This window comes from Neolamprologus brichardi, chromosome 4 (assembly GCF_056152115.1).
Source record: "Neolamprologus brichardi isolate AB-2024 chromosome 4, ASM5615211v1, whole genome shotgun sequence".
Taxonomy (NCBI): domain Eukaryota; kingdom Metazoa; phylum Chordata; class Actinopteri; order Cichliformes; family Cichlidae; genus Neolamprologus; species Neolamprologus brichardi.
In genome coordinates this window covers 8,156,968-8,182,170 of record NC_142107.1, presented here as the reverse complement: position 1 = coordinate 8,182,170, position 25,203 = coordinate 8,156,968, and the positions used below count along the sequence as shown (strand labels likewise).

Sequence of the window (25,203 nt, the reverse complement as noted above, 5' to 3'; positions counted from 1 at the left end):
TAGCACTGATAAACTTTAGTCCACCATCCTTCCACCTACAGAGACAGATATGTGTGCACGTGATTCCAAACATCCACATGAATTCCCTGCATAAACAAGGTTAATTTGTGCTCCTTCTGTGAGCCTATAGTATTGGTCTCAGTCAGTGAACATCCACAATAACACACATATCTCCTCCTCATGCAACTGATGTGATTCCCACTTCGTTGTTGGATGCCATGTTGCTGCCCCCAGCATTACATTCATCCAGCCATGACAAGCGTTATGAAGATTGGGTGGGTGAGTGGGTTCATATTTCAATTCCCAGTTGGTGGACTCATTTAAAGGCTCTGTGATTCACTGAATTATCATGGGTCAAATTTTCCTGGAGGCATCACTATGCCTTCTGTTGAATCACCCCCCCCCCCCCCACACACACACACACACACACACACACACATACACACACACTCAGTTTTCGTTTTCTGAGGCTGAACACCTGCGTACTCAAATACCTCAGAATTCAGGTTATGTAAAGATGATGATGCTGTAACAACAGCAAAATAACACGTTTGACCCTTAGAGCAATCTGTCGTTTTTTGTTTGCTGTGTATAATGTGAGCCAGTGTTACAGAGGTTTACATGAAAATCTGCGACTGGTCTGTGGAGTGCCGGGTTCAGCAGGGGCGGAGTGCTCTACATGCATCCAGCGATTGAATTATTCAGTCTTATGAATCATTGAGTCACGACACTCCTTTTTAGGTCCTCGCCTCTGAGCTGCAGCCTCACAGCTACCCGCTATTTGAACATCTGACAGAGGAAGAAAAACAACAGAGAACTATTCAGACATGTTCAATCTCTATGGACGGGATAGACTAGCTTTTGCGCGTGTTGCATTTACATCCATGATTCCATCATTTTTTAACAGGTTGACGAATAATTCTGTCCTGATTATTCATCTTCCCTCTTTGACTAAAGTCAAACTTAATTTGGTTCTCTAGCCTGTTGTGCAGAATCATTCTTTTCTTTTCAAAGATGTCCGTGTTGTCCGTATTTATGTATATTCTACAATGCTGTGCAATTTGTATATGCACAAACATACATAACAGGTAAAAACATTGATTCTGTAATTCTAACACCTCCTGCTTTTCAATTGTTTTCTTCTTTTATGATTTTGCAAGAGGCTGCTAATAATAAAGAGTCTAAAAAGATGCAATTTAAAATTTGGTCATCCCTTGAGTTGAGGTGACATTTTGATGCTTGGATAATTCTGGGGTCAGTGTTCACAGAAAACAAACAACAACAACAAAAATTCCTCTAAAATGATGAGGTACAAGGATTGGACTGACAATAAGTAAAAAGCAGCCATTGTCCAAAGAAAAACTTTGATCTTAACAAAACCTGGAGAACTATTGCTGCAGACCAAGACAAATTCAAGACAGTATTAAAAAAATGAGGCATATGTTGAGACTTTTGCACAGATTTTTGACCCCAAACTGAATTTAAAAGACTGCCTAAAGTTCTAAAAAAGCAGTCAGCATACTGCACTGACAATTACAAGCACTTAACAGGAAAAGTATGTGGGATAGTTGTGATATTTAACTTGATGGATTAAAAAACAATTCCCCAATGACAGATATGAACAAAGTCAGCATCTTTACCATTGCACCTTCTTATGAAATTAATTATTACTGTGAACATCATATGAACTAAAGTCTGGGTTGCCCAAATTGTCTTTCTTCCACTAAATGAGAGAGGTAAGGAAAAACGTGTGGTTTCAGTCGTAGAAGAAAAATCACAATAAAAACAGCCTGTTTATCATTTACCGCAGTCTTTTTTATAGAGACAGTTCATGTGCTCTGGTGAAGTAACAATGTTTTGTGCATGGGTGGCCTTGGTGTTGTTGCTCCGCAGTGCTTCTTATGCCGGCTGTGTGGAATAACAGGTTTGGACAGAAGGATGCTGCTCCTTAAAGCCTCTGGCACTGAACGGCAATAGATAATTTCACAGATCAACACACACAAGTGTAAATACACACATTTATGAACAAACACACACAACATGGAACAGTCTAGAGGTTTTGGAAAGACAATGTTTCAAAAACAAGATTCAAATGACAATCATTAGTAACATTATTTAAATGCTAACGCACATAACTCACAAGAAGGAAACATAACAGCCGACACAGAGTATAATTATCTTATTACGTTAATAATGAATAATGAATACATCATTGTGTTAACTAATCCCAACTCTGCATTTTGTCACAAGATATAAGGCGTAACGTCTTTGCCAAACTCACTTTCTCATGTTTATTTAGAACAATAGGTTTGTGGTTTTGAATCTTGGCCAGGGATTCATTCACTAGGGATCCCCAGGCTAGGCCCTGCATGCTACTCCAGCCTACCTTGGGCAAGGGGTACTCAAGGGTCATTGCCTGGCTTAACAGGTTCCGTGTTAGGTGTTGAGAAACTGGGAAATATTGATGAGAAGTGGGCACATATGTACAAGAACAGAGAAGATCAAATTAATGGAATGCAACTATGTGAGCTGACCCAGTGAGATCAAGGATTCAGATAGAGGAAGTTCAGCATGAAGAACTTGTGCGGGAGGATGTTAGTCAATTAAGTGAGGTGCAGAAGGGCATCATGATGGACAGGTTCAGAATGAAAAGAAAGTACAACAAGATGTTCATAGCAGAGGCTGAGGCATAGCTCTGGGCACTAGACTGAAGAGATATACCAGACAAGCAGAGGCCAAGAGAATAAACGCTCTTCAAAAATCCATTGAGGGTGTGCTCTCAGGTAAAAGGGTAGAATAGCACCAAGGCAGACCCAACAAGAGCTAAAAATGACAAATACTGAAAAAACATCTGTGAGAAGGAGGTGTCACACAACAAGTGGTTGGCGCCCCTAAGAGCAGACCACAGCAACCTCCAACAACAAGTCTCCAGAATAAAGAAAGGACCTGACATGATCCGTACCTACTGGCTGAAGAAGCTAACAGATCTCCATGATCACTGAGCACAAATATATGGTCTACTAACAGCAGGTTCTCATCCACACAGAGCAGAACAGTTCTGATCATGAAGGATCCCAACAACTAATTGGCCATTACCAACCTCTCCACTACATTGAAGCTCTTCTCAGGCATCGTAGCAACCAAGCTGAGTAGGCACATGAGTAATACATGAGCACAGCTCAGAAGGGCATTGCAAGTAACACCAAAAGGCCAAAGCACCAGCTCCTGGCTGACAGACCAGTACACAAGACTCTAAGGCAGTATCCAGGCAGACCAACTTGGGCACTGCCCAGAGTGACTACAAGAAAGCCCACAACTCAGTGCCCCTGCACATGGATACTGGAGTGCTTGGCGTTAAAAAAAAAGAAAAACTTTGCTGTATTATTTTATCTGGTTTCTTTTAAAATAATCCAAAGATGATTTGTTTCTCTTTTCTTTTAAAATACACTAGATCTAATCATTAATAAAAAAAAATATGCAAAATAGAGAATTACAACATATTTTTTTCCTTTGAAACTGTCACTCTCCTGTACTACTTACATATATTTTAAGTAAAAATATGAACCTGTGTATATTTGAGGTCGGACTCAAATACACACAAATGGCCTAATTCTAGAAAAATGAAATGGTAAAATTTGAGAAATTATAAATTTGGAGATACTACAATTAACTTTTCTTCTTCTGCTATGATAATGTTTCAGGACTTCCTTCATGATACAACAAAGGTCCCGAAAAGCTGTTTCACATAGATCTTTATCTTTGTGTATTTGTGAAAATCACTTTACTCCCAATCGCCTAAATCATAACTATCATGAATAACCTCATAAAGTAAAGTAAATACCTCCCCCCACAAAAGGATACTGCAACAGACAGAAAGAAAATTGTAGAAACAAGCACACAAAGCAACAAAAAAAACAAGAAGTTAATTGAAGAATTACGCTGAACTGCAGTTAGCTGAGTATAATCACTAAGACTAAGGTGGTAGTAGAAAAATAGCCCGAAACAGCTTCAATTGCTAGAAAAGGGGTATGTAATGGATTGTGGCTAAATAAATGAAGGTAATAGATTGCAATTTGTATATACGCACACAAACATGAACCATGTTGTCTGAAGTGACATCTCCCTGTGAGTCAGACTTACAATGAACTAGCGCAATCGTGCAGGTTTGTAACACTGGGGCTTTGTTTCTGATTTCACGTTGTTCTCCACGGTGCTGAATTGTGGTGCTGTCCATTGTCCTGAAGTGATGCCAAGGATAGCAGTCATCAGGTTTTTCTTAGTCGAATTGAAATTGTATTGAAAACAATATTGCCAAAGTTGTATCAAAGTAAAATACCAACAAAGCAAAAGAACAGTAAAAAATGTATCTACCAGTATATCGATGCTTCTGATCAGCATTTAAATTTTGTATTCCTGCATGCCCTTAAGGACTGGTCAGTATCTCTAATGGCCGATTTCTTTGCTTAAGTGCACACAGAGCAAAACGATCCCCTTCTGACATATTCGATAGGCGTTTAAGGTGGCAAAGTATCGACTGGCTTTCACACGTGCCGCACGCCTCTGCTGATTCGGTTTGTTAGATTTGCCAGGCACCCTTAAATCTCTATATGCTAGATCATTTCCCATTCACTGACACGGCTGTGTGTGGAGTCAATCAATTAGCTCACATACAAGGGGATGTTGTCCTGGACCAGGCTTTGGGCTTCCTCTCTTCTTCTCAGGGGCTTAATATAATGTGGCACCAGCACTTTGCTGAAGGTGTATATTGGGTGATTACATATGACAACAGCTCTTTGCCACCGTTCTCCCGTGTCCACTTGGAGGTTTGCTTTCAAAACGATGTGTTTTAGGTAAAAGAAAAAGAAAGAAAGAAAAAAGAAAGAAAATAAGAAAGAAATGCTTTAAGGTGGAATGGTGGTGTGTGCAGAAATGTTGTCACTGTGAAATAAATCACATCATCTCTCGGCGCCGTCCATCCACCTCCCCTGTCTCCCCTCTGTGTTGTCACTGAAAATATTTGCTGTTTTGCTTGGGCTTTAGCGCAGACCATATGGTCACACCTTCAGCAGGCACCAGTGTTTTCGGTGGAGCGATGATGAAAGCCTCGAGGAGAGGAGAGTGAGGGAGCGATGAAGGCAGGAAAGAAGATCCTAGACTCAGTTTCAGGGAGGAAGGGAGGGAGTGAGGAGTGCTCTCTTCGTCCATTAATTTCCAAATGTCTGTTGCTAAGAATAGCCTGCCCCCCCCCCCCCCCCCTCCCGCACACACACACACACACACCACCTTCCCTAACAAACACACGCAGGATCGCGCGTACACACACTGACGCGCCTTTACTGACGAGGCCGTGTGCGCGCAGTCATTGTCAGCTTGGGTTGCAGCTGTATCTTTGCAAGAGCTGCATAATGCCCCCCCCCCCCCCAGCATCCTTCCCACCCCGTCGCCATACGTACATTTGCGCGCGCACAGTTCCCCTCCGCCGCACACGCGCTCTTAATAAAAAAAAAAGACCCTACAATACTTATTTTGAAGAAGACAGACAAGAGTGTCCGCCTCAGTTTGACACCTGCGGGATATCTGTGTTTCAGTTCAGCCGGACAGGGCTATGTAGCCCGAATCACCTTAAAAGAAACAGGTGAGTAGGCGATGCCTCCATCCCTGACACAGGTCTGGAAGTTGGATGCGCTGCGTGCGTCATGTGCTCTGGCTGCAGAACTGAGCAGACTCCCATTCTAGTTCACACAAGCTGAGAGACACCGCGAGGAGCGATTTATTTCATTTATAGACAGACTCGGGCCCGAATCCCAGGGAAACAGTCAGTCCCCTCCCTTTCATCCTGTCACCATCCATTCACCGATCCATCGATCCATCCTGTCCGTTCGTCCCTCTCTCCCTCCCCTTGGGGGCTGCCGGACGAGCAGAGAAGAGAAGAGGCCGTGAGGAACGGACTACTCCAATGAGAGAGAGAGGGAGAGAGCGAGAGGTACGAAGGACGCTCTGTCAGGACATTTGAGCTCATCTGTGCGGACGAAGGTAGACTTTTTTCTTTAAAGGCGGGAATGGTGATGGACTTTCGTACTGCTACACATAGAATGGCCAAACCAAGATCATGAGAGGGTGTAAAGCGGCGGAGAAGCGACCGTCTTACCCTTGTCTTTGACGCCGTCGCTCGCGTGTCCCTTGCTCGGCTTCTGGATGGCCACGCAGGTGAGGGATAGAAGATGATAGGTGCTGATGAAATCGTTTGAGAAAATTATTCCACCTAAGCTACGGAGTAAGACAGCATTGACACCGATGATTCACGGAAAAACGGTATTTGTTCTGTCTCGTTTCTGCCGTCTGAAATTTCACATTCTGAAATAAGGCTCGTGAATAGCAAATGCCACATTTTTCCGGTCCAAAGGTTTGTCGGAGTGTAGTGGTAAAACAACTGTAAGGTGGCTGGAGCCACGTTATTACCACACACTGTACCAAACATTGCGGATGTTTCAGAAATAAATAAATAATAGTAGCTTTTCCATTTCAATGCCTTTAAGTCTGTGGAAACGCGACTGTTTCCAAAATGCCGACCTGAACGCCAGTGACTGTCGTGGATAGCTGTAAGCTGTTCTATTATTTATTTATTTATTTTTATTTTAACAATCTTATTTATCGAGGCCTGTGTTATACTCGGGCGTTAACGTTGTCAGAGCAAAGACATGAAACGTCCAGCAAGGTGCAGGAAGCTCGGGTGCGCTCTGAGGCAGGCATGTACCGTAGGCAACATGAAACATTCATGTTAACTCGCTACAGTCTCACCATGATTTCATGTTGGGGGCGAACCCTGCTTTATATGGACATAAGAGTGGACAAAGACTGAGAAACCCCACAGCACTACCCTACAGTGCAACCAGTCAGCCAACCGACCACACATTTAATTTCCTCACACCCACAATTGGCCGTTGGCAGAGACGCACAGAAAAGGAGACAGTACATGGGCGTCCTCGTCTGCTAAAACCAAGCGCTGCAAAACTGCTCGCCGGGTGCAGGTGTTCAGCATAAGCTTACAAGACAACCCGTTGTGCATATGAGACGTTCTGATCCAGATGGGATGTAATGTTGTGTGGTTGCACAGCTGAGCATTGGTCTCCTTCTCCGCTGCTTCGTGAAGATTGGCTTTTGGTGTCCAGAGAATGGCGCGGTTCGGAGACGAGGTACCAGCCAGGTATGGCGGAGGACCTGGCGGAGGAGGCCCGGGAGGCCGGGGTGGTAGCAGGCAAGGAGGACCCCATGGACACGGCCACGGACACGGTCATGGGCATGGCCACGGGCATGGCCACGGCCCACCTGGAGGCCCCGGGGCCCAGAGAATGTACAAGCAGTCTATGGCGCAGAGAGCCCGGACAATGGCACTGTATAACCCCATCCCCGTACGCCAGAACTGCTTCACTGTCAACCGTTCGCTGTTCATTTTCAGCGAGGACAACTTCGTGAGAAAATACGCCAAAAAGATCACCGAATGGCCATATCCTTTACCATGTGTGCAGTGGGTAAACGCCTTTATAGGCCTTGCCTACAGGTAGGCCTGTGTGCAGACAGCTGTTTTTAATAATGTTTCACTTTTTTCCCCGTTAAACGAGCTGCAGACTTTACGTTATGTCCCAGTATCAAAGGTGTAACAAGCAGATCCATCCGTGCAAGTCACGAATGAGGTATAGGCTACAGTGGGTGACAGAGGAGTTGCTGGGTGTTTAATTAATAGTCAATTAACGAGGGTGGTTCTGTAACAGTGGACCATTCTGATCACCATTAATCACATTTGTTTGCAATTTCACATCGCAATCCCGCGAGACTTGTTTGATATACGCTTCCTAAGTGGTGTGTGTGTGTGTGTGTGTGTGTGTGTGTGTGTGTGTGTGTGTGTGTGTGTGTGTGTGTGTGTGTGTGTGTGGTTTGAGTTTGTGGTGGAGGTATAGGGGGCGCATCTGGTTGCTGATGTCAGCATGTGCAGTATAGTCACAATGCCCAGCCAGGGTATACAGAAACAGGAGGAAGGAGCAGAGGAGGTGGGGGAACCAAAAGAGAGAAAAGGAATTTAGATTTGTTAAATGTGTGTGTACGTGTGTTCTTGTGGCGATGCACACAAGTTCCCATATCAGCACGATGCAGGTGTTCTATATGATGTGTGTGTGTGTGTGTGTGAGGCAGAGAGACAGAGGGAGAGAGGGGGGTGGTGGTGGTGGTGGTGGTGGGGCTGGGGGGGTAATAACTCAAGTATGCCAGTGTGAATATAGAAACCTGCAAATTTTGTGGATGCTCATCTTAATCACAGAAGATGCAGGTGTCACTGAATGAATGTGTCATCATTTCACACTGTGTGCGTGCGTGCGTGTGTGCTTGTGTAGGCCTACTCCAACCACTAAGTGTGACAGTGTTGCATTTCCAGCAATCCCCTGCATTTTCACATTTCTGAAACCAGCAGGTTTCCTAGGGAGAGAAAATGAAAAGTGATTTCGGTATTTTCATTTCCAGGATTTGTGTATGCAGGCATGAATGCATGCAAATGTGGAAGTGAGTTTCTGTGCAACTGTTAATGACAAGAGGGAAAATTGGAGTAATGATTATATTGATCTATGCTGATGCTTGAGCCATGACATAACTACACACACTAATTGGGTTGTTCCCGTGCATAGATACTTAGAGCGCCTCTGAATCATGTCTTAGTGACTAAATGACAGATGTGTTGCTGAGCAAACGCAAGCGTGTGCAGGAATTTTGAGGTTATATGTGTATGTATACATTACCACCGAATCAACAGTTAAGCATACAGTCAACTTGCTTACTGAGAGCATGAATTGTTTTTATTAACAACCACTTGTGCTTTTCCTATTATAGCAAATTGTCTGAAGAAGTCAGTCACTTTACAAACTGTCGCATCCGTTACCAGATAGCTTCACATTATGAAATAAAATATAGTTTCTTTTCAGTTTGTTTTGATTTTTTCTCCCGAGCATATTTGGTAGTGCCTGCAAAGACAACGCTAATGAAGACAGGAATGCTTATGGCCGGGCATTATTCACTTTTTGCTTATTTGATCTAATATTTCTTGTGTTTTATTCCTTCATCAGACTTTGTAGCAGACTGTAGAGATAGACCAAATGAGAAGAGTGGTATTCACTGTCACATGCAAAACCACATACACTGCAGTTCACTGTTAATGCCAACGTTCTGAGGCCACAAGGACACCCCAATCCTAATTATTATTATGTAAATAGCTGCAAAGCCGATGATAGAAGCTGATTTTTCTCAGTTTTATGTAATTCTGTGTGCCATGGTTGAAGTTTTTGCCTCCCTCTGTAGTTGTTTTGCATTCCTTTGTGGTCATGTTGGATCTCTTTGAAACCATTTAGAATCATTTTGCATGTCTTTCCCCACATTTTGTGTCTTGTGTGATTCATTTGCATTTTGTGCATTTTTCTTGTTATTTTAAAATTTGAGCTATATTTGAGTTTTTAACAAAAAGCTAGCTTTTTCTTATTAAAAAAAAGGGAAGGGGTTGAGAGACCTGATGATGTCACATGCAAAACCACCACCCAGTGTAAGGTTTGTGCCACAGCTTCCATAAATTAACAGTAATAGAATTAACTAAATATTTTTTAATGTCTCTCTAATGTTAATCCATCGGTATGCGTAAACTATTTAATCCAAATCATATTTTTAATGCTAAAACATAATTATTGTTGTTGCCCGTGAATTTTCTAATGCGTTGTTTTATAGAAAAGCAGAAGAAATAGTGAAACACACTTTTTTTATTAAGATGCCAAACTACAGTTACCTACCTTTCTGAACAACAACAAAAAAAGTTTTATTATACATAATTAATTTCTGACTTTCATAAGAAGTCCAGTGTGGCGGCTCAAATTTGTGTATAAATATAAAGGCACTTTTTTGTTTGCCTGGTAACTAACAATACAGCTTTTAGACTTTTTTTCACCTACTTCTAAAACAGTTGTGGTTTTTAAGACAGGCAGCCCAATAAATCAGTTAAGCACTTTTTAAATGGTTTTGTTTTTGTTACGGCAGCATTGGGGTGTTGGTTTACCTCCCGATAATTACTTACTTATTGTTAATTGTGAGGTGTAACTATTACCTGTTTTCTCTGGAAGCTCCTGTTTCCCCTTCTGTCTGCAAACATTTTGAATGACAGAGTTTTACCTGGGCATACGGTTGACTCAATAACCAATACATACACAACATTAAATTAAATCTACTACATAAAACAACAGTGAATGCTGCTCATGAAATGTAATTTTAAAGTATATTCATGTATAGAGTAATTGATGAATTTGAACCTGCAATACATGCAAGTGTTGCATGCTGAGTTATTTGGTAGATTTAACTGACTGTTTTTTTTTCTGAGTGCAGACTGAAACAGCATTTTGATTCACCAGACGTGTGAGTCTCAGTGGACTCACTAACAGGTCGAATCGTGACCGGCGGCTTTATTTAGTTGTGAACTGAGCCCGTGGGAGTGCCACATAAATAACTGTTCTCTCACGTGTGCATTTACATACACTAGGCTAATATTTGGTCATTTAAATAGAAATAGCTTCATGGGGTTGAGTCTCAATACTGTGTCATTTCATTTTTATAAAAAACAAACAAACTGTGAATAGTTTAGCAGTAGTGCTCAGATGCGATTTAATCCTAGCTTTTTTCCTTTTGTTACAACAATATTTATCTGAAAAATAATGGTAAAATTATATGCTAAAGAGAGGGATATCTAATATGTCGGTCTGTAAGTGTTCAATTTGAAATATGTGAAGTGTGAAGGTCATAGCATATGATTCACATCATTTATAGTCATAAATTCAATGACCCCTCATGGACCCTATGGATAGGGGCATTGTCATCCTGGAAGAGATCACACCCAACAGGATAGAAATATTTCATCCCAGGACAACGGTGATCACTCACAACTTCAGAGTGATTTGCAGTGATCTCCCTCTAAGGGAGGTCTCAAACAAGCCAGAAAAAGCCTCCCGTAACATACCAGTCTTACCAGATCCCCTCACTGTTCTACAATTTCCCTTTAATTCGTCACCAATCTATAAATTAAACTAATTTTCTAAACAATAAATGCCTTTAGAGATATACATTTTAACATTAACTATATTTTACAAATAATGTCAATTACTATCAAACAAACAAATCACAAGTGACAAAATTCTTTCTACCAAATTTATATAAAAAATGTGTCATCTTTCAGAGCTTCAGACTTCAGTCCATAGGTTGGTTCCACTGGGCAAGTGTTGGAACTTAGGAGTCACAGGACACAGGAACTCTTTGGTTGCTAATTAAATGACTGCTGTGGGTTATATATTGATAGGAAAGTGTGAGCTACTTAACAGTGAATAGTTAATTCCAGTAATGGCAAACCCCACACACACTTTGCTTAGACTTTTAGGGGCTGATTGACATCATACACACTCTTATAACCATTTTTGATAATAATTGGTATCATTGAGTATCTTTGGCAGCACAATGTCTGCAGTTTTAACAAGGTAATTGTGTGCAGTCACAGTGAGTCAGCTAGCTAGAAGTGAGTAAGGCTAGTTAGCATAAAAAGTTAGTGTAAAAAGTTGGTACCAGAACAAAGGTAACCGTTAAAACTGAGTTGGCAACAATTCAGTGTCAAAGACTTAAATGTTATCTTGTGGAGGCTCTTTCTGGTGTGTCATAACAGTTAAGAGCTGAAACAATAGTAATTAAATTACATTTTAGTCGTATTCATCAATAAACAATCCTGTATTTGAACAAGTATTATGAATTATTCTGTCACAATAATGTCTGTACCTGAAATTACTGCACAATGCATGTTAGAGCATATAGCAGAGGGAAGCTGAAACTAAAAGGGTCATCTAATAGGAATGACCTTGTCCAAGGGTGTCAGGTGTCACCCAATGAGATTCTGTAAACCCTGCAAATGCATTTTCATGTAATTCAGTTAAATCTGTTTAAGTAATGTGTCGTGCTGGGTCAGCTTAGGTAATCTACATCTATGCATTACACACTAATTTTTTAACATGTGCAGACAAACACATATACACACTGACGCAGCTTTACAAGAAGACACTGCATGTACACCATATGGTGCCATTGCATCATCATCGTCAAATGTCTTTTTGTTGTTTTTATGTAAATAGAGAAGTCTATATGCAGTATATTCTATCTATAGCAACACTGTTCTCACGAAATGGAACACAAATTATGCCTTTTAATAATCTTAATGTGGGCGTGAGGGATATTTAAGAATTTCTGGTGGCCTCTTAATATTTTGTTGCTATATATAATGTGTAAAACTCAGTATTCAGAACTCTGTAACCTGACACGTTGCCTGGGCATCCAGTGCCATTGAAGATTTTCTTCAAACATTCTGCATACGCTGTAGGTGCCATTATCAGTCGTGCTTATGTTTATTATATATGTTTACACCTATTTTTCTAATGATGGTTCCTTAATTTCCTTGCACAAATGGTGAAATATTCAACATCCAAAAGCTTTATTTATATGCAAATGCATTTACCAGATTTTTAATAGTATTAATAGAAATAATTAATTTTTTCAGGGTCTGTATATGCTGTAAGGCAACGGTGTGCTTGTGCTCTGTGTTCATGCCAGTACTCTAAAGGGCATTTTTTAAATCATATTATAGTTTTGACTATAGTTCTGACCATTAAAGATTGGCAAATTTGGCCTTTTTGTGGGGTGGGTGTGGGAGGGTCATTCTTAAAAAGCTTTTATTAAGACATGACTAATACTTTGGTATCAATTCAATAGCAAAATTCAGGAAACAGTGTATTTGTTTTTTCTGTGGTATTAAAAGTGTAACAGATGCTGTAAGACCATAGATACTGGGTGGCTGAGGCTGGTGCAATGAAGATTCTTGGAAGGAATTTTTTAACAGTGCTATATGAGATAGTTGCACCATTGGTTTTGTTTTTGCAGAACACTTAATTCGTTCAAATTTTAGTCAAATTTAATGAGCTTTATTGGCTTTTGTGTTTCTTTAATGACAGAGGTTGATAATTGATAAAAAAGTAAATTTTTAAATAGTCTTATAGCCGCACGAATCACAAAGGAACATATAAGAAGTAACACATATGACTTATCAAGAACATAATCCATCCCCCCAATAAAGGATGGGCTGCATTCATCAAATACATGGTACAAAACTAATAAGAAAAAGCACAGGGCATTTTGTAAAGACTCTTGGATTGTTGATTAAATGCACATGTACTTGTGGGCAGCTTTAGAGGGCATAGGAAGAAAGACAAACCATTAATAAAGCAGTTTTAGCAGTTTCATTCCCTATATCTTGCAAACACACCAAATTGTGCATGGAAAAATGGAAAACAAGTTGTAGACTTGCAAACAGTTTTTGCACACTGGCAGGAACAACATAAATACAAACTTTTCGATCTGTAGAATTTATTTTGGCAGGATTTGAATTGTTAAGATTGTGAAAATGCTTGTGTTCTGAAATTTGCAAAATTCTGTTATGTTACATCCCTAATGCACATCATCGAGTGGACTTTGAAGCTTTAAATTGTGTTTTTGCAGACAGTTGCCAATATGGTACCTAAAGGAAAAATCTAATAACAAACAAATAAAAATGATTACCTACATCATTTAAAAGGCTATAAAAATATAAGAAATAGAGTGTGGAAGTGCTTTAAAATTTTTCATACTTTTGTAGGACAGCCTGATTGAAGTTTCCTACATTTGCTGACACATGCTGTTTGGTATGATATTTTATTAATTGCCTTTTGGGAAACCCACTGGGATTTTTTTAGGAGTGTCTGTCTGAGTTCTGCACTGAGACATACAGAGAAAAGCAGGAACTTGTACTTACTGTTTATACAGTGTCAATGTGGTCCAGGGAATATGGAGCTTTTTTCCACAAACAAAAAACAAAGTTATTTTTTGTCAGTCGATAGTCAAAATTTGGGGCTAAATTTTTAAACTTTCAGGTAATTATCTCAAAAATGTGATTTATTAAGTCAATCTAATAACAATAATAATAATAATAGCTTAATTTGGACTCCTGGATGGCCATTTTTAGTAGCTGCAACACGCTTTCTTTGTGAACATGAACATTTTGTAAGCCGATAATCATTGCAGAATCATAACTCTTTACTAGCTTTCCTGCAGACTGCTACTGTTAGCTGATAGCTAAAAACACCAGCTTAATTTTGTAGATACTGGACAGCCATCTCTTTGCTGCCTATTTGTTTCTCTTTCTGTCATTTGATACAGATGTACTTCTCATATGGGTTGTTTTTTTTTTTCTTCTTTTTTAAAAAAATCCAGTGTGGTTATGTCCAAGAGTTCGTCTTTCACATCAGGCCAGACTAAAAATAACAGGAGCTGCTTGAAAAGAGCACTTTTCACTGATGATACACTGCCCTCCTTTCTTTAGCTCTCTTTCCTTTTATGTCCTCCAGTTCACATAGAGGTCTCATTGTAGCCACGCTGCTAACAAAAAGCTAAAATAGCAAGTCTTTGTTAAGAATGTGTTTTTCAAATGTCTTAACCTGTTGTGTTAGGTTAGGTTACAGTGTTAAGATGAGGTAAAAGGCTGTTTCAGCTCTCCAAAATAACCCTTTTTTTGGACTCTTGCACTTTTGTTGTAATCAGCAGTATTTTTTGCTCTGCCTTGTCGGCTGGTTGGTTGGGGGGACATGACTTAGAAAGTATACTTAATTTTGGGAGTAATTAAAGATGTTGCTTTTTTAAGGATCCTTATTTTAGAACTGCAAACACATGTACAGTGTATTGGCAGCAATAAGAGGTAGTTTAAATCACACCCACACATACTTACAAATACAAAATTGAATATGTGAATCCCAAAAGTGAAAATCAAATATTTGGTTCACCAGAGAGATTGACAATGGGAAGACAGAAGCAGAGAGAGGAGGGTGGAAGTCAGTAAGCCTAATGAGAAACAATGGAGAGAGACAACCAAACTGCCTGTCTGCATATAAATCATTTAACACAAAGTGCTGGAGAGACAAACACTCTGGGACGGCCTGCTTGAATGCAGCCTGGACTTCAACGCAAACTTGCTTTTGTCACTCAGACAAGCATTGCACTGAGCAGCTACATGCCGAAAGCTAACATTGCCCTTATCTTAACCAAAACACCAAGTCTTAACCATAAATGGTATGTGGGAACATTTTTGTCCCCACGACATCCCTAAATGTTGAGTAACATGCACACAATGAGAGCTAATGCCAATCCTTCCCTCTCTTTCCCTTCGTCTTTCTCTTTTCCTCTTTTTCTCACTCACTTTGATTAATAGGATGTGATGTTTTGTCATCTCCTCTCACGTTTCACTACCTTTACTTTTCTCATTTGCTCAATTCCTGTCCATCATGCTTTCCTTCTCCTTCTCACCATCCTTGTTCCTCTCATTCCTCCCACTGCATCGTGCCCTTTGCCTAACTGGCTGCTTGAGCCTTTTGCTATGTTAGTCTAAAAATGTTAACGTTTTGACAGCTGCAACTTCATTCTCATTTAGTTTACTTACTGTTCCTGTTCTGCTCATGCACATGTATACCTTTCTTCATGCCTATATGAATCAATCGATATTTTTGGAATATTTATAAAACAGTGGTTTAAACGGGTGTGCTCTGCTGATATTGATCATCTGCAGGGCATGATATATGGTTTTTCATAGAAGTAGGGAACACTGAGTTCTCTGTGAGTTCTCTCTGACTTTTTCCATTGTCTACTTTTTTCAAGCTGAAGACAACAGATAGCACAGTCCTTTTTGGAACAAAATTGTTGTACAAAATACTTAACTTCTTTTTTTGAACTGTTCTTTTTGCGGGGTGAAATATTGTGCACCACACATTTTCAGTCAGTTAAAACATGGGTGCACAACTTTGAATTTATTTTGGATTTTCTCAAATCCACAAAGGGCCAAAAGTATATGTACAGGCTCCAATATATGCATATACTCACTTAAATCTTTTGATAATTGGTACTGAAGTTTCTACGATGTCTTTCAACTTGACAAGGCCAAGGCCTATTAACTTCTCATTAGTGATCATGATTGACTACAACTGGCAGTTTGCTCCTTGGAGCATAAAAGGGATTTGCTTAACAGCACTAACTGGATTGTCCAAAACTCAGATAAATGAAAAAGTTCAAGGAAGTCAGTGACAATCTGTGACACAGAATGGTAGAGTTACGCAACTAAACAACTGCAGATTCAAGATCAGTTTCCACTTTCCTCAATGTCTGTAAGAAGACCCAAACTATCACAGTCAGATGAGAGAAAATTGTTTAAAGAGCAGCCCAGGAACCACCACGGCTCAAGCTTGTCTGAAACTGGAAACAGCTGAAACACCCGTTTGAAACTCAGAGAAGTGAGTTTTACATTGCCACGGACTGAAAGGGTGCCCAACAAGTAAGAAGCCGCTGCTCCAAGATCAACACCTTGAAGCTCAACTGAGATTTGTAGCTGTCCACGTGGACAGGTCAAATGTCTTCTAGAGAAAATTCTTTAGTCTGCCGAGACAAACATTGAGGCAAAATTACAAAAGAGGTATGTTTGGAGGAATAAAGGTGAAACATTCCTAATCTAAGAATTCTGTACCAAATGGTGGTAACAGCATCATGCTCTGGGACTGCTTTGCTGCTAGTGGTACTAGTGCATTGCATAAAGTGGATAGAATAATGGAGGAGGAGGACTACCTTCAAATTCTTGAACTTCTCTTCAGATCAACAGTTGAAACTTGGACAATAGTGATTGTTTCAAAATGACAATGGGCACAAAAAGACATCAAACTTGGTTTTGGAATGGATAAAGCAGGCTAACATTAAGCATCTGGAATGGACTTCCCAAAGCCCCAACCTCAACTCTATTGAAAATGTATAGACTACATTTAAAAGCTGCCAGGAAACTCATTTAAATGCCAGTTATGCCAAAAAGAAACATCAAATATCCAGCCAGAATTATGCCAGGAGCTTGTTGGTGGCTACCAAAAGCTTTTGGTCAAAGTGCAAGTAGCTACAAGACAGTTAACCAAATATCATTGGATGCATATGTTTATATTTGAGCCTGTGTGCATAAGTTTGACCTTGTGTGGATTAGAGATAATACATTAAAACTTGTGTACTTGTGTTTTTTCTTCTTAAAGTTGTTAAAGATCTATGCTGTGCAGTCATTCCACACTCAAAAAAGACCAGCTCATCAGAAGATCTAGCTTACCATGCCCTTACTTCAAGTAAGCTAAATGGGGTGACAGATCACAGAGAGTAAATGATGCATGTAAGCTACATTATTTCTCATATGGTACCAGTGAGTGCTATTTTAATATGTGAGCAATTGCTGTTTAGCAGCTAGCTGTGTGACAGAGATTTGGGTCTTTAAGTGAAATCCCCCAGTGCTAAACACCATCATGTTTTTGATTTAGATTTTTTTTACCTCTTCGGTCATATTGTATCACTAGTGCTCGGCTTTAAATGTATTAAAAGACACAGACAATTCACAAAAACTACAGCTCACTTGTTAGCTAATGTATCTTATGAGCCTACAGTTGATGCTAGCTGTTTAAAACACATGCAATGAGCTGAAAATACTATCAGAACGCTTACACCCACTAATGACAATGACAGCCAATAATACATTATTTTTTAAGTAGACAATATTAATGGTGATTTGGTGCTCTTTCACTGGTGTAGACTGGACACTCTCTCTCTCTCTCTCTCTCTTTGTGTCACCTACTATGTGCAGAGATGCACCTAGGCCAACTCTGCTGTTCCATCAGTGCCTCACAATTAGTGATATAGCAGATCGATACCACTACATTAATAGAGTGCTAAACCTCCCCAGCCCCCCATTAGTTAAGGTACTTCCTTAACTGCTCAATGGGGTCAAGATCTTGTGGCTGTGCTGGTCATTCTGTTATTGCAGCATATCAGCTGATTGCCTCTACTCTAAATACTTTTCGCATAGATTGGTACTGTGCTTCAGTTAATTGTATACGATTCATATTTTGCTGAACAAATCTTCTACTTTACCATTTGAAAAACAAAACCACACTATCTAATTTCAATTTCATGAAATCCTGTTTTTTTGTTTGTTTGCCCCCCTCCCCCAATCAAAACAAGAATGAACAGCTGACCAACTATGAATCTGGACAACCATCCTTTATCATAATATTTATCTATGAATGTGAATGAAGGACCCTAAGCCTGTTGGTCACAAATCTGTTTGCCTATCCATGTTAACTGTATGCAGATAAAATTGTTTCTCTTTTTCTTTCTCTTTTACTTTTCATCCCCGTCTCCTTTCCCTTCAGATTTTTCTTATTTCCTTTTCTCTCAACTCTGCGTTCGGGCTCTGCTGAATAATTCAGTCGCAAGTTCGGACGTGTGCGCGTGTGTGTTTGCGTTAGGTGTGTCTCTCTGAGAATGTGTCTATGTCTGCGAGTGTGTGTGTGTGTGTATGTGTGGAGGGGTACAGTGACGTGGGGAAGAGCTATTTTTGGGATTTGGATACGTGAAGAGAGAGAAAATAGAGAGAGAGAGTCTGTGATGGATTGATTTTTTCATGCTCATGTTTTTTGGTCACGTGTAGCAGCTGATACTACACAAACCCTGCTGGAAACCTGCACTCTACCTGCAGGGCGTGCTGGCATACGCTCAAGCTTGCACATTCGCGAGCACGCTTTGGTTGTGAAAAGCAAGTGAGTTCTCACCGTTAAATCAGCAAGTGCCATTCGATACACAAACAAACTTCTCATTAACATAATGTAAAAGAAAAAAAAGGGAAACAAAGAAAAGAAAGTCAAATGCTGCACTTTACATAGAGCGCAGACACACATACACACACAGCACCGTCAGCATCTTGTACGAAGTGACAACTCGGCTGTGTGTGGGTGATGAGGGAGAGGAGGCAGTGGCAGGGGTGAGAAGCGGGCACAACATATGCTGTATGGAATAAACACGAAGGGAGAGTGGGCGGCTGTGAGGCCTTTACACACTGAATGATGCTAAGTGAGAGTAAGAGAGGCCAAGCAGGGCTAAACAGGCCTTTGGGTGCTCCCATTCGTTTGGCAAAGCAATCAAAGCTGTGTCAAATGTAAAATGTAAAACCTTTATTTTTGGTGCTGGTTGGACCAGCAGCATGCATTTGCTTTAATTCTGGAGGCATATTGTCTCATGTAAAGAGGCTTTGCAGTTAAGGAGGGAGATACTGAAGGGATTATTTAAAATCACAAACTAATTTAAAGACCATTTAGTTTTTATTATTGCTGGATAATTCTTTAAAAAAAAGCAACAAAAAACCCCCCCAAAAAACTTTAATCCATTCCTGTTTTTTTGTTTGTTTTTTGTTTTACCCAAATCTTCCTAAAAGCAAAACTGAAAGCCCAGATTTGAACTGCTAAAAGAAACATTAACTGCAGTTCATAAGAATCTATTGAAATCGCATAATGGTGGACTAAAATGGAGCACTTCAGCCGTGTCTCTTATCTTTAGGGCAGCTGATTATCAAAATAATTAGATCGGTTTTAACCACACTGCTTAATCCTATTCATTTGACCAAATCAGTGCTTCTGAGAGAAAAGTGATAAGCAAGTGAAGAAATGAGGAAATGATTTGAGCTGTTTTGCCACTGCTGCATAATGGAACAGGACCCAGAGAGAGAGAGAGAGGGAGAGCGAGAGAAGGGGACGGAGGGGAAAGAAGTGAGGGATATAAATAAACTGACAGAGAGAAAAGGGAAGGCTGCTAAGTTACGGTTCAACATCTTCCTGTTTGTCTTCTTGAAAACAACACAAACTCTTTTTGGCACATTTTTGAAAGCCAAATACGTGTTTGCAACACCGGTATTCATAAGTTACTTTGGATGTTTGTCAGCAAGAAAACATACATTTAGGATACCTAAAACATGGGCCTCTTTCACATAATGAGAGAAAGAGGCACGGTGCTCATCGTACCCCTCATTTTTTTTTGTATTTAAGAGTAAAAGTCAAATAAGCCACTATAAACAGTGAAAATATTATGTTTACAGACATTATAAACATTGCATGCTTTATCAGACATAAAATGAATGCCAGAATTCAAAACAAAAAACAGGCCCATGCTATCACACTTCCTTATCTTAATAGGGAGGCTGGCACCTTCCTAAAGGGTAGCAGCTGGTCTGGACTCCACTGGCAGACAAAAATAGCGTAGTGAAGTGACGTCTAGTGTTGGTGTATGTGTGTCCATGCATCATCATGTGTGCTTGAATGTCAGTATGGAAAAGATTAGATCAGTGGAGGGAGGGGCAGAAGTGTTTAGGTATTGTGATAGCAACACTGTGTGTGCTTTCAAATAATTACAATGATCTAATCTGCACATGTGCTCATTTGGCGGCAATTATTTTTCACAGTATTGTATGCCACTGTGCATCTGTGTACGTACAGTACAGTATATGTGTGTGTGTGTGTTAGTAAGTGTGATTTCTGCCACTAACCTAGTTCCAAAAGGGCATACAGAAACAAAATACTGCAATACTCTCACACCCCTTTGTTATTCTTTTGCTGTATTCCTGTCCTGCACTCTTAGTCTCTGCCCCCAACCCCCCCACCCCCAACCATGTTGTTGTTTCCCTCCCCCTAATATGCCCTGCCTCCTTCTCTCCCTTTTATTCCCCACCACTCACTCCTTTCAATCATGTCTGTGCCCACAGGACAATTTCTTTCTTTCTCTCTCCTTTTTTTTTTTTTTTACTCTCCCTCTCTTTCATTTTAACTCTCCATATATTTTCCTCCTCCCTAACATGCTGGCTCTCGCTGTCTGTGTCCTCATGCTGACGCAGCATCTCTCTTTCCTTGTCTCTCCCTCTCATTCGATATTGAATGGAGATGGCATGATACAGATAGGGATGACTGATGGGCGTGCTCGGCAAGACAAAGGTGGACTGACGAGGGATAGGAAGACGGTGGGAGAAACTAAGCGAAAAGAAGGGAAAGCAAAAGAGAAGAAGACAAGAAAACAATTTGGGAGATGACTGGAAGCGGGGATAGTCGTATGCGAGCACAGACTTGTGTGAGAGAGGAGGCTTAACAGAGTAAGCTGCAAGGAAATATAGGCAAGGGTTTTACCGAGGAAGAGAGGAGGCAGGAGAAAGCAAACATAAGGCCTCTGTGGAATACTGTGAGTCTCAAGCCACGCCTCATTTCTTTATGGGAAATGGGTGCAGTGATTTATTGAAATCATGTACGAATATATATGGACATACAGTAGACGACACAAAAATAGAGTTTGTACAATTCTAACAAGCATGAAAGTCAATATTTGGTATAACCACCTTTATATTGTATTGGTAGTGTGTTTGAGATACTTTCCCGGTGGAATTCCATTCATTTTGACAAGATCTGCAGCACTACTTGTTGGCATGCAGCTCCAAACCATGACAGAGCCTCCACCATGTAGTCGTAGTAGCTGTAGACACTGTTTTACCTCTCTGTTGAAGTCCTCTGTAAATGTTAATGATTACTTGTAGCAAAACAATTGTCTCAATATGGCAATTTTTTTTCACAGATTCTGTTAGTTCTGTTAGTAACAAAGTGCCTAAAGATACAATTTAAAATGGATTTTTGTTAAGTTGTCTGTTATGTATAGAGACAACACTTGTTCATCTCTTAAGTTAGGCCTGAATAATTCACAGGTCAGTGTTAAGTGGCTTAATGAACAAAATTGTTCCACTAAAAATGGTCGTGCACAAGGACTGGAGTGGAAATAAGGGAAAAAGCAGCCAATATCCAAAAAGCTTTGAAAGATCTTAAGAAAACCTGGTAAAAACAATGTTTTTGCAGATATATAGATGTGTGTGTGTGTGTGTGTGTGTGTGTGTGTGTGTGTGTGTGTGTAATTTGGCCTCAGTTGTGGCCTCACTTGCCTTTACTTGGCGAGACATCTTTGTCTGCAACCTACTGCTGTCCCTATTACAGTGTACATACACATACACATGCTGAATGTCAGTAAATCACAGCCCAGTTTATCTATTGCTTTTATTGCAATCAATAAAATATGAAATTTCTTTCTCTCTCTATATATATATATATATAGCAATTTAGGAAGGAGGATGATTTACCATTGAATATTTGAGTCATTTCAAATAAGTCATTTACTTATTTCCTGGTTTTGCACCATAAGTATCTGTGTATTTTAAAAATACCTGTCTCTGTGGTTATTTCACTTATAAACAAACATATTGGCTGAGTAAAAAAGAGCCAATCTTTAGTGCCTTGGAATCCAATACATGATGCAAATGTGCCAAAACCAATATATATATATATGTAAAAAATAGTAATGTAATCCTATAGTCTAATGTAGTGCAAACAAAAAGACAAAATATTTTGTCTGAGGTAGTGCTTCTCTTGACTTAGCACTACATCTTCATTGGTGATCAAATAGAGCTGTTAAGGGAGCCACTGTTTATGTCTAGTTGCTTTTACACTTTTCTTAACTTCAATCTCAGACTTTAAGAGAGATTTTAGACACAAATAGTTGCATTGCCCTGTTAAATTAACACTGTCCAAATACCTTAACAGATGGACAGGACTGATAACGTTTTCCTCCAACATTAGCGTTATTATTTTATATTTCGCCCTGGCCACTAGCCGCTGCCGTAATGATAACAGAAGACTAATGTGGCTAATAGATATAAAGGTTCATGTTACTTTATTTGTACCCGTAGGTAGGTTTGGTCTGCAGTAAGTGAGTCATCCATCCTCACATGCACAGTTTCAAAACAAAGCCAGACAATAAACAGCTGATAAGCAAAATAAATAAATAAAAGATAACAGAGAATTCACACAGCATCATGTATTTATTATTTCATTAAATTGCTAAAATGAATGTGTGCGCTAGCCAGGTTAACATTTATGACAACTGTTTAATACTTCAGTGTTGTTTAAACCTGTTGAAATATCAAATACTTAATTAGCTTCTAATAAGTGGAGGAATTGCACGTGTGTGTGATCAGTATAAAAGATGGACCCAGCTATCAGTTTCTGATGTCGCATTTTGAAGCCTCGAAATGAGCGTTTCACAATTGGCATATGTAAAGATGGCACGGCTGCTACCAATACTGTTGCAAATGAGTAACTTACCTGATTTTATTATTGATTAGTATCCAAGTATTGATTTTTCTGACAGTCCAATTGCACACACATAACAGAAACATACAGACACGTTTGGTTTTTACATACATCAGTCTTCTTCTCTCTTTCTGCTCCTCTCCCTTCTCTCTCTTTCCCCTTTTCACTCAGCTACATTCATGCACTGTCACGGATTAACACATTCACATGTGTATACATACATTTATATGCATAGCTGGGAGCAAGGAGGCTAATTGAACAGCGCCTTGGGTTTTCTGGTAATGTGTGAAAAGTGGTCAAGCACATGCACACGATCTCAGCACACATAGACACTCACATACATTTAACACATGATGAATGTTCTATAAATAGCTTCTTCGCCCTTTCTGTCTTTTCATTGTTCAGTTTTCCCCTCCCACCCCTGCCATGGGAATGGCTGCTCCCAAAGGAAGCATGGAAGTAGGAAAAAAAGGTGACGAAGAAAGGGAAGGAATAGATTTTGAACATGCCTTTTGTGTATATTTATACACAGTGTGATTTTTCTACTTTAGTTACTTCTTTTGGTCCTCTGATCACTTTTTTTCTTAGTCTGTTTACTTGATTCCTTTAAATGTAATAATTTATCCCATGATTTTAATGAGACAGAGGCACTAACTTAGGAAGACACGGCCTGTGTGTGCATTTGTGTGTCTGGATGCGTGGGCATGTTTGTGTGTTAGAGAAAAAAGAACAATTTAGACATATGTAATAAGGTACTCCCTCTCTCTTTCTCCCTATCTCTGGCTCAATTTCTGTACTAGCTGCCGGATGCTACGTACTGAGAGCCAAATGGTGATGCCATAATAAGCCTCAGTCAGTGCCCAGGCATGTTATCATCAGTGATGGGAATAACGGTGTTACAAGTAACGGCGTTACTAATGGCGTTACTTTTTTCAGTAACGAGTAATCTAAATAATTACTATTTCTATAGTTACAACGCCGATACCGTTACTAACAAGAAAATGCAATGCGGTGGTGTTACTATTTTTCAACAGATGGCTGAAGCTGTGTTCAGTTTACCGCATCTTATATCAGTTGCACGGAAGTAGCTGTAAGTTATCTGGGCGCTACAGCTTTAAGCAGCTGCGCGCGCTCCCGTGGACAGTGATCACTTGCTGGTACAACACCTGGAGCTAAGGGGGCAAAACGATCTGTGCTTCTGTTTGACTGAGGAAGAATAAAGTAGTCGTGGTAAGCCAATCACATGACCACTTAAAGACAAAGTAACAAGGTGATATATACCAGTTTTTAAATTGTGTTGATAGGCCACATAAAACCAGAGTCATGATAAACAATATACTCTGAGTTTTTTCCTCAATAGTTTCGTTGTGTTTACTGTCTAAGGCCAGCGCTAGCAAGCACTCTCTGCTTATGACCCCCCAAAAAACAAACAGAGTAACGACCTTTCGTGTTGGTGGAAAAATGTACCTTGTCGACCAATCAAAAAAAGATATGGCAACGTGACTTTTGGTTGTTTAGGAAGAGGGGGAAGTTTTAGGAGTGACGACAGAAAGAGAGAGAGAGAGAGAGAGAGCCATTTTTGAGATGTGAGCGATTTGTGACGTTTAGCATTTTTGGATTGTGTAGTTAATGTGCTGTCTTGTGTAGTTAGTGTGTAGTGTTGTGGATAGTTTGGTGTTGTGTGTCAGAACAATGAGGGGACTGCTGTCTCCAGGTAAAAAAAAAACAGGAGTGATACACCTGCTGCTGTCAGACCTGCAGGTATCAGGCTGTGATGTTCTCCTTTATAGTGGACAGAAATTATTTTTTTGCAGTGGCACAAATAATTTGTGTGGCATCTTATTGAATGCAGAACAGCTGATTGTTGTGTAAATAGTTTGAAATGGTTATAAAAAAAAGAGTAAAAGGTAAATGGCTGCAAATAACTTGTTGTTTGCAAAACTTGTGCATATGATTTTCAAATTGACAATTTAATTTGCATTTAAAGTTATGAAATATGATTCAATAAACATGTTTGTGGTTGTTACAGTAAAAAATATAACTTTTTCTACTCGGA

The 25,203-nt window shown here is 39.9% G+C and overlaps 1 protein-coding gene across 9 annotated transcripts in view; it reads left to right on the top strand.

Annotated features, from left to right (window-relative positions):
- The first annotated feature begins 5,521 nt into the window (after window positions 1-5,521).
- Window positions 5,522-25,203, top strand: part of cacna1aa (calcium voltage-gated channel subunit alpha1 Aa) — an 85,901-nt gene continuing 66,219 nt past the window's right edge. For 5 of the 9 annotated variants that reach the window (XM_087839742.1, XM_087839741.1, XM_087839739.1 and 2 more), the window contains exon 1: window positions 5,525-7,504. In XM_087839742.1, the coding sequence (XP_087695868.1) occupies window positions 7,173-7,504 (332 nt within the window). In that variant the 5' untranslated portion in view covers window positions 5,525-7,172. Of the gene's footprint in view, window positions 7,505-25,203 lie in introns of all 9 variants that reach the window. The other 4 variants (XM_087839745.1, XM_087839738.1, XM_087839743.1 and 1 more) reach the window with 2 other exon arrangements.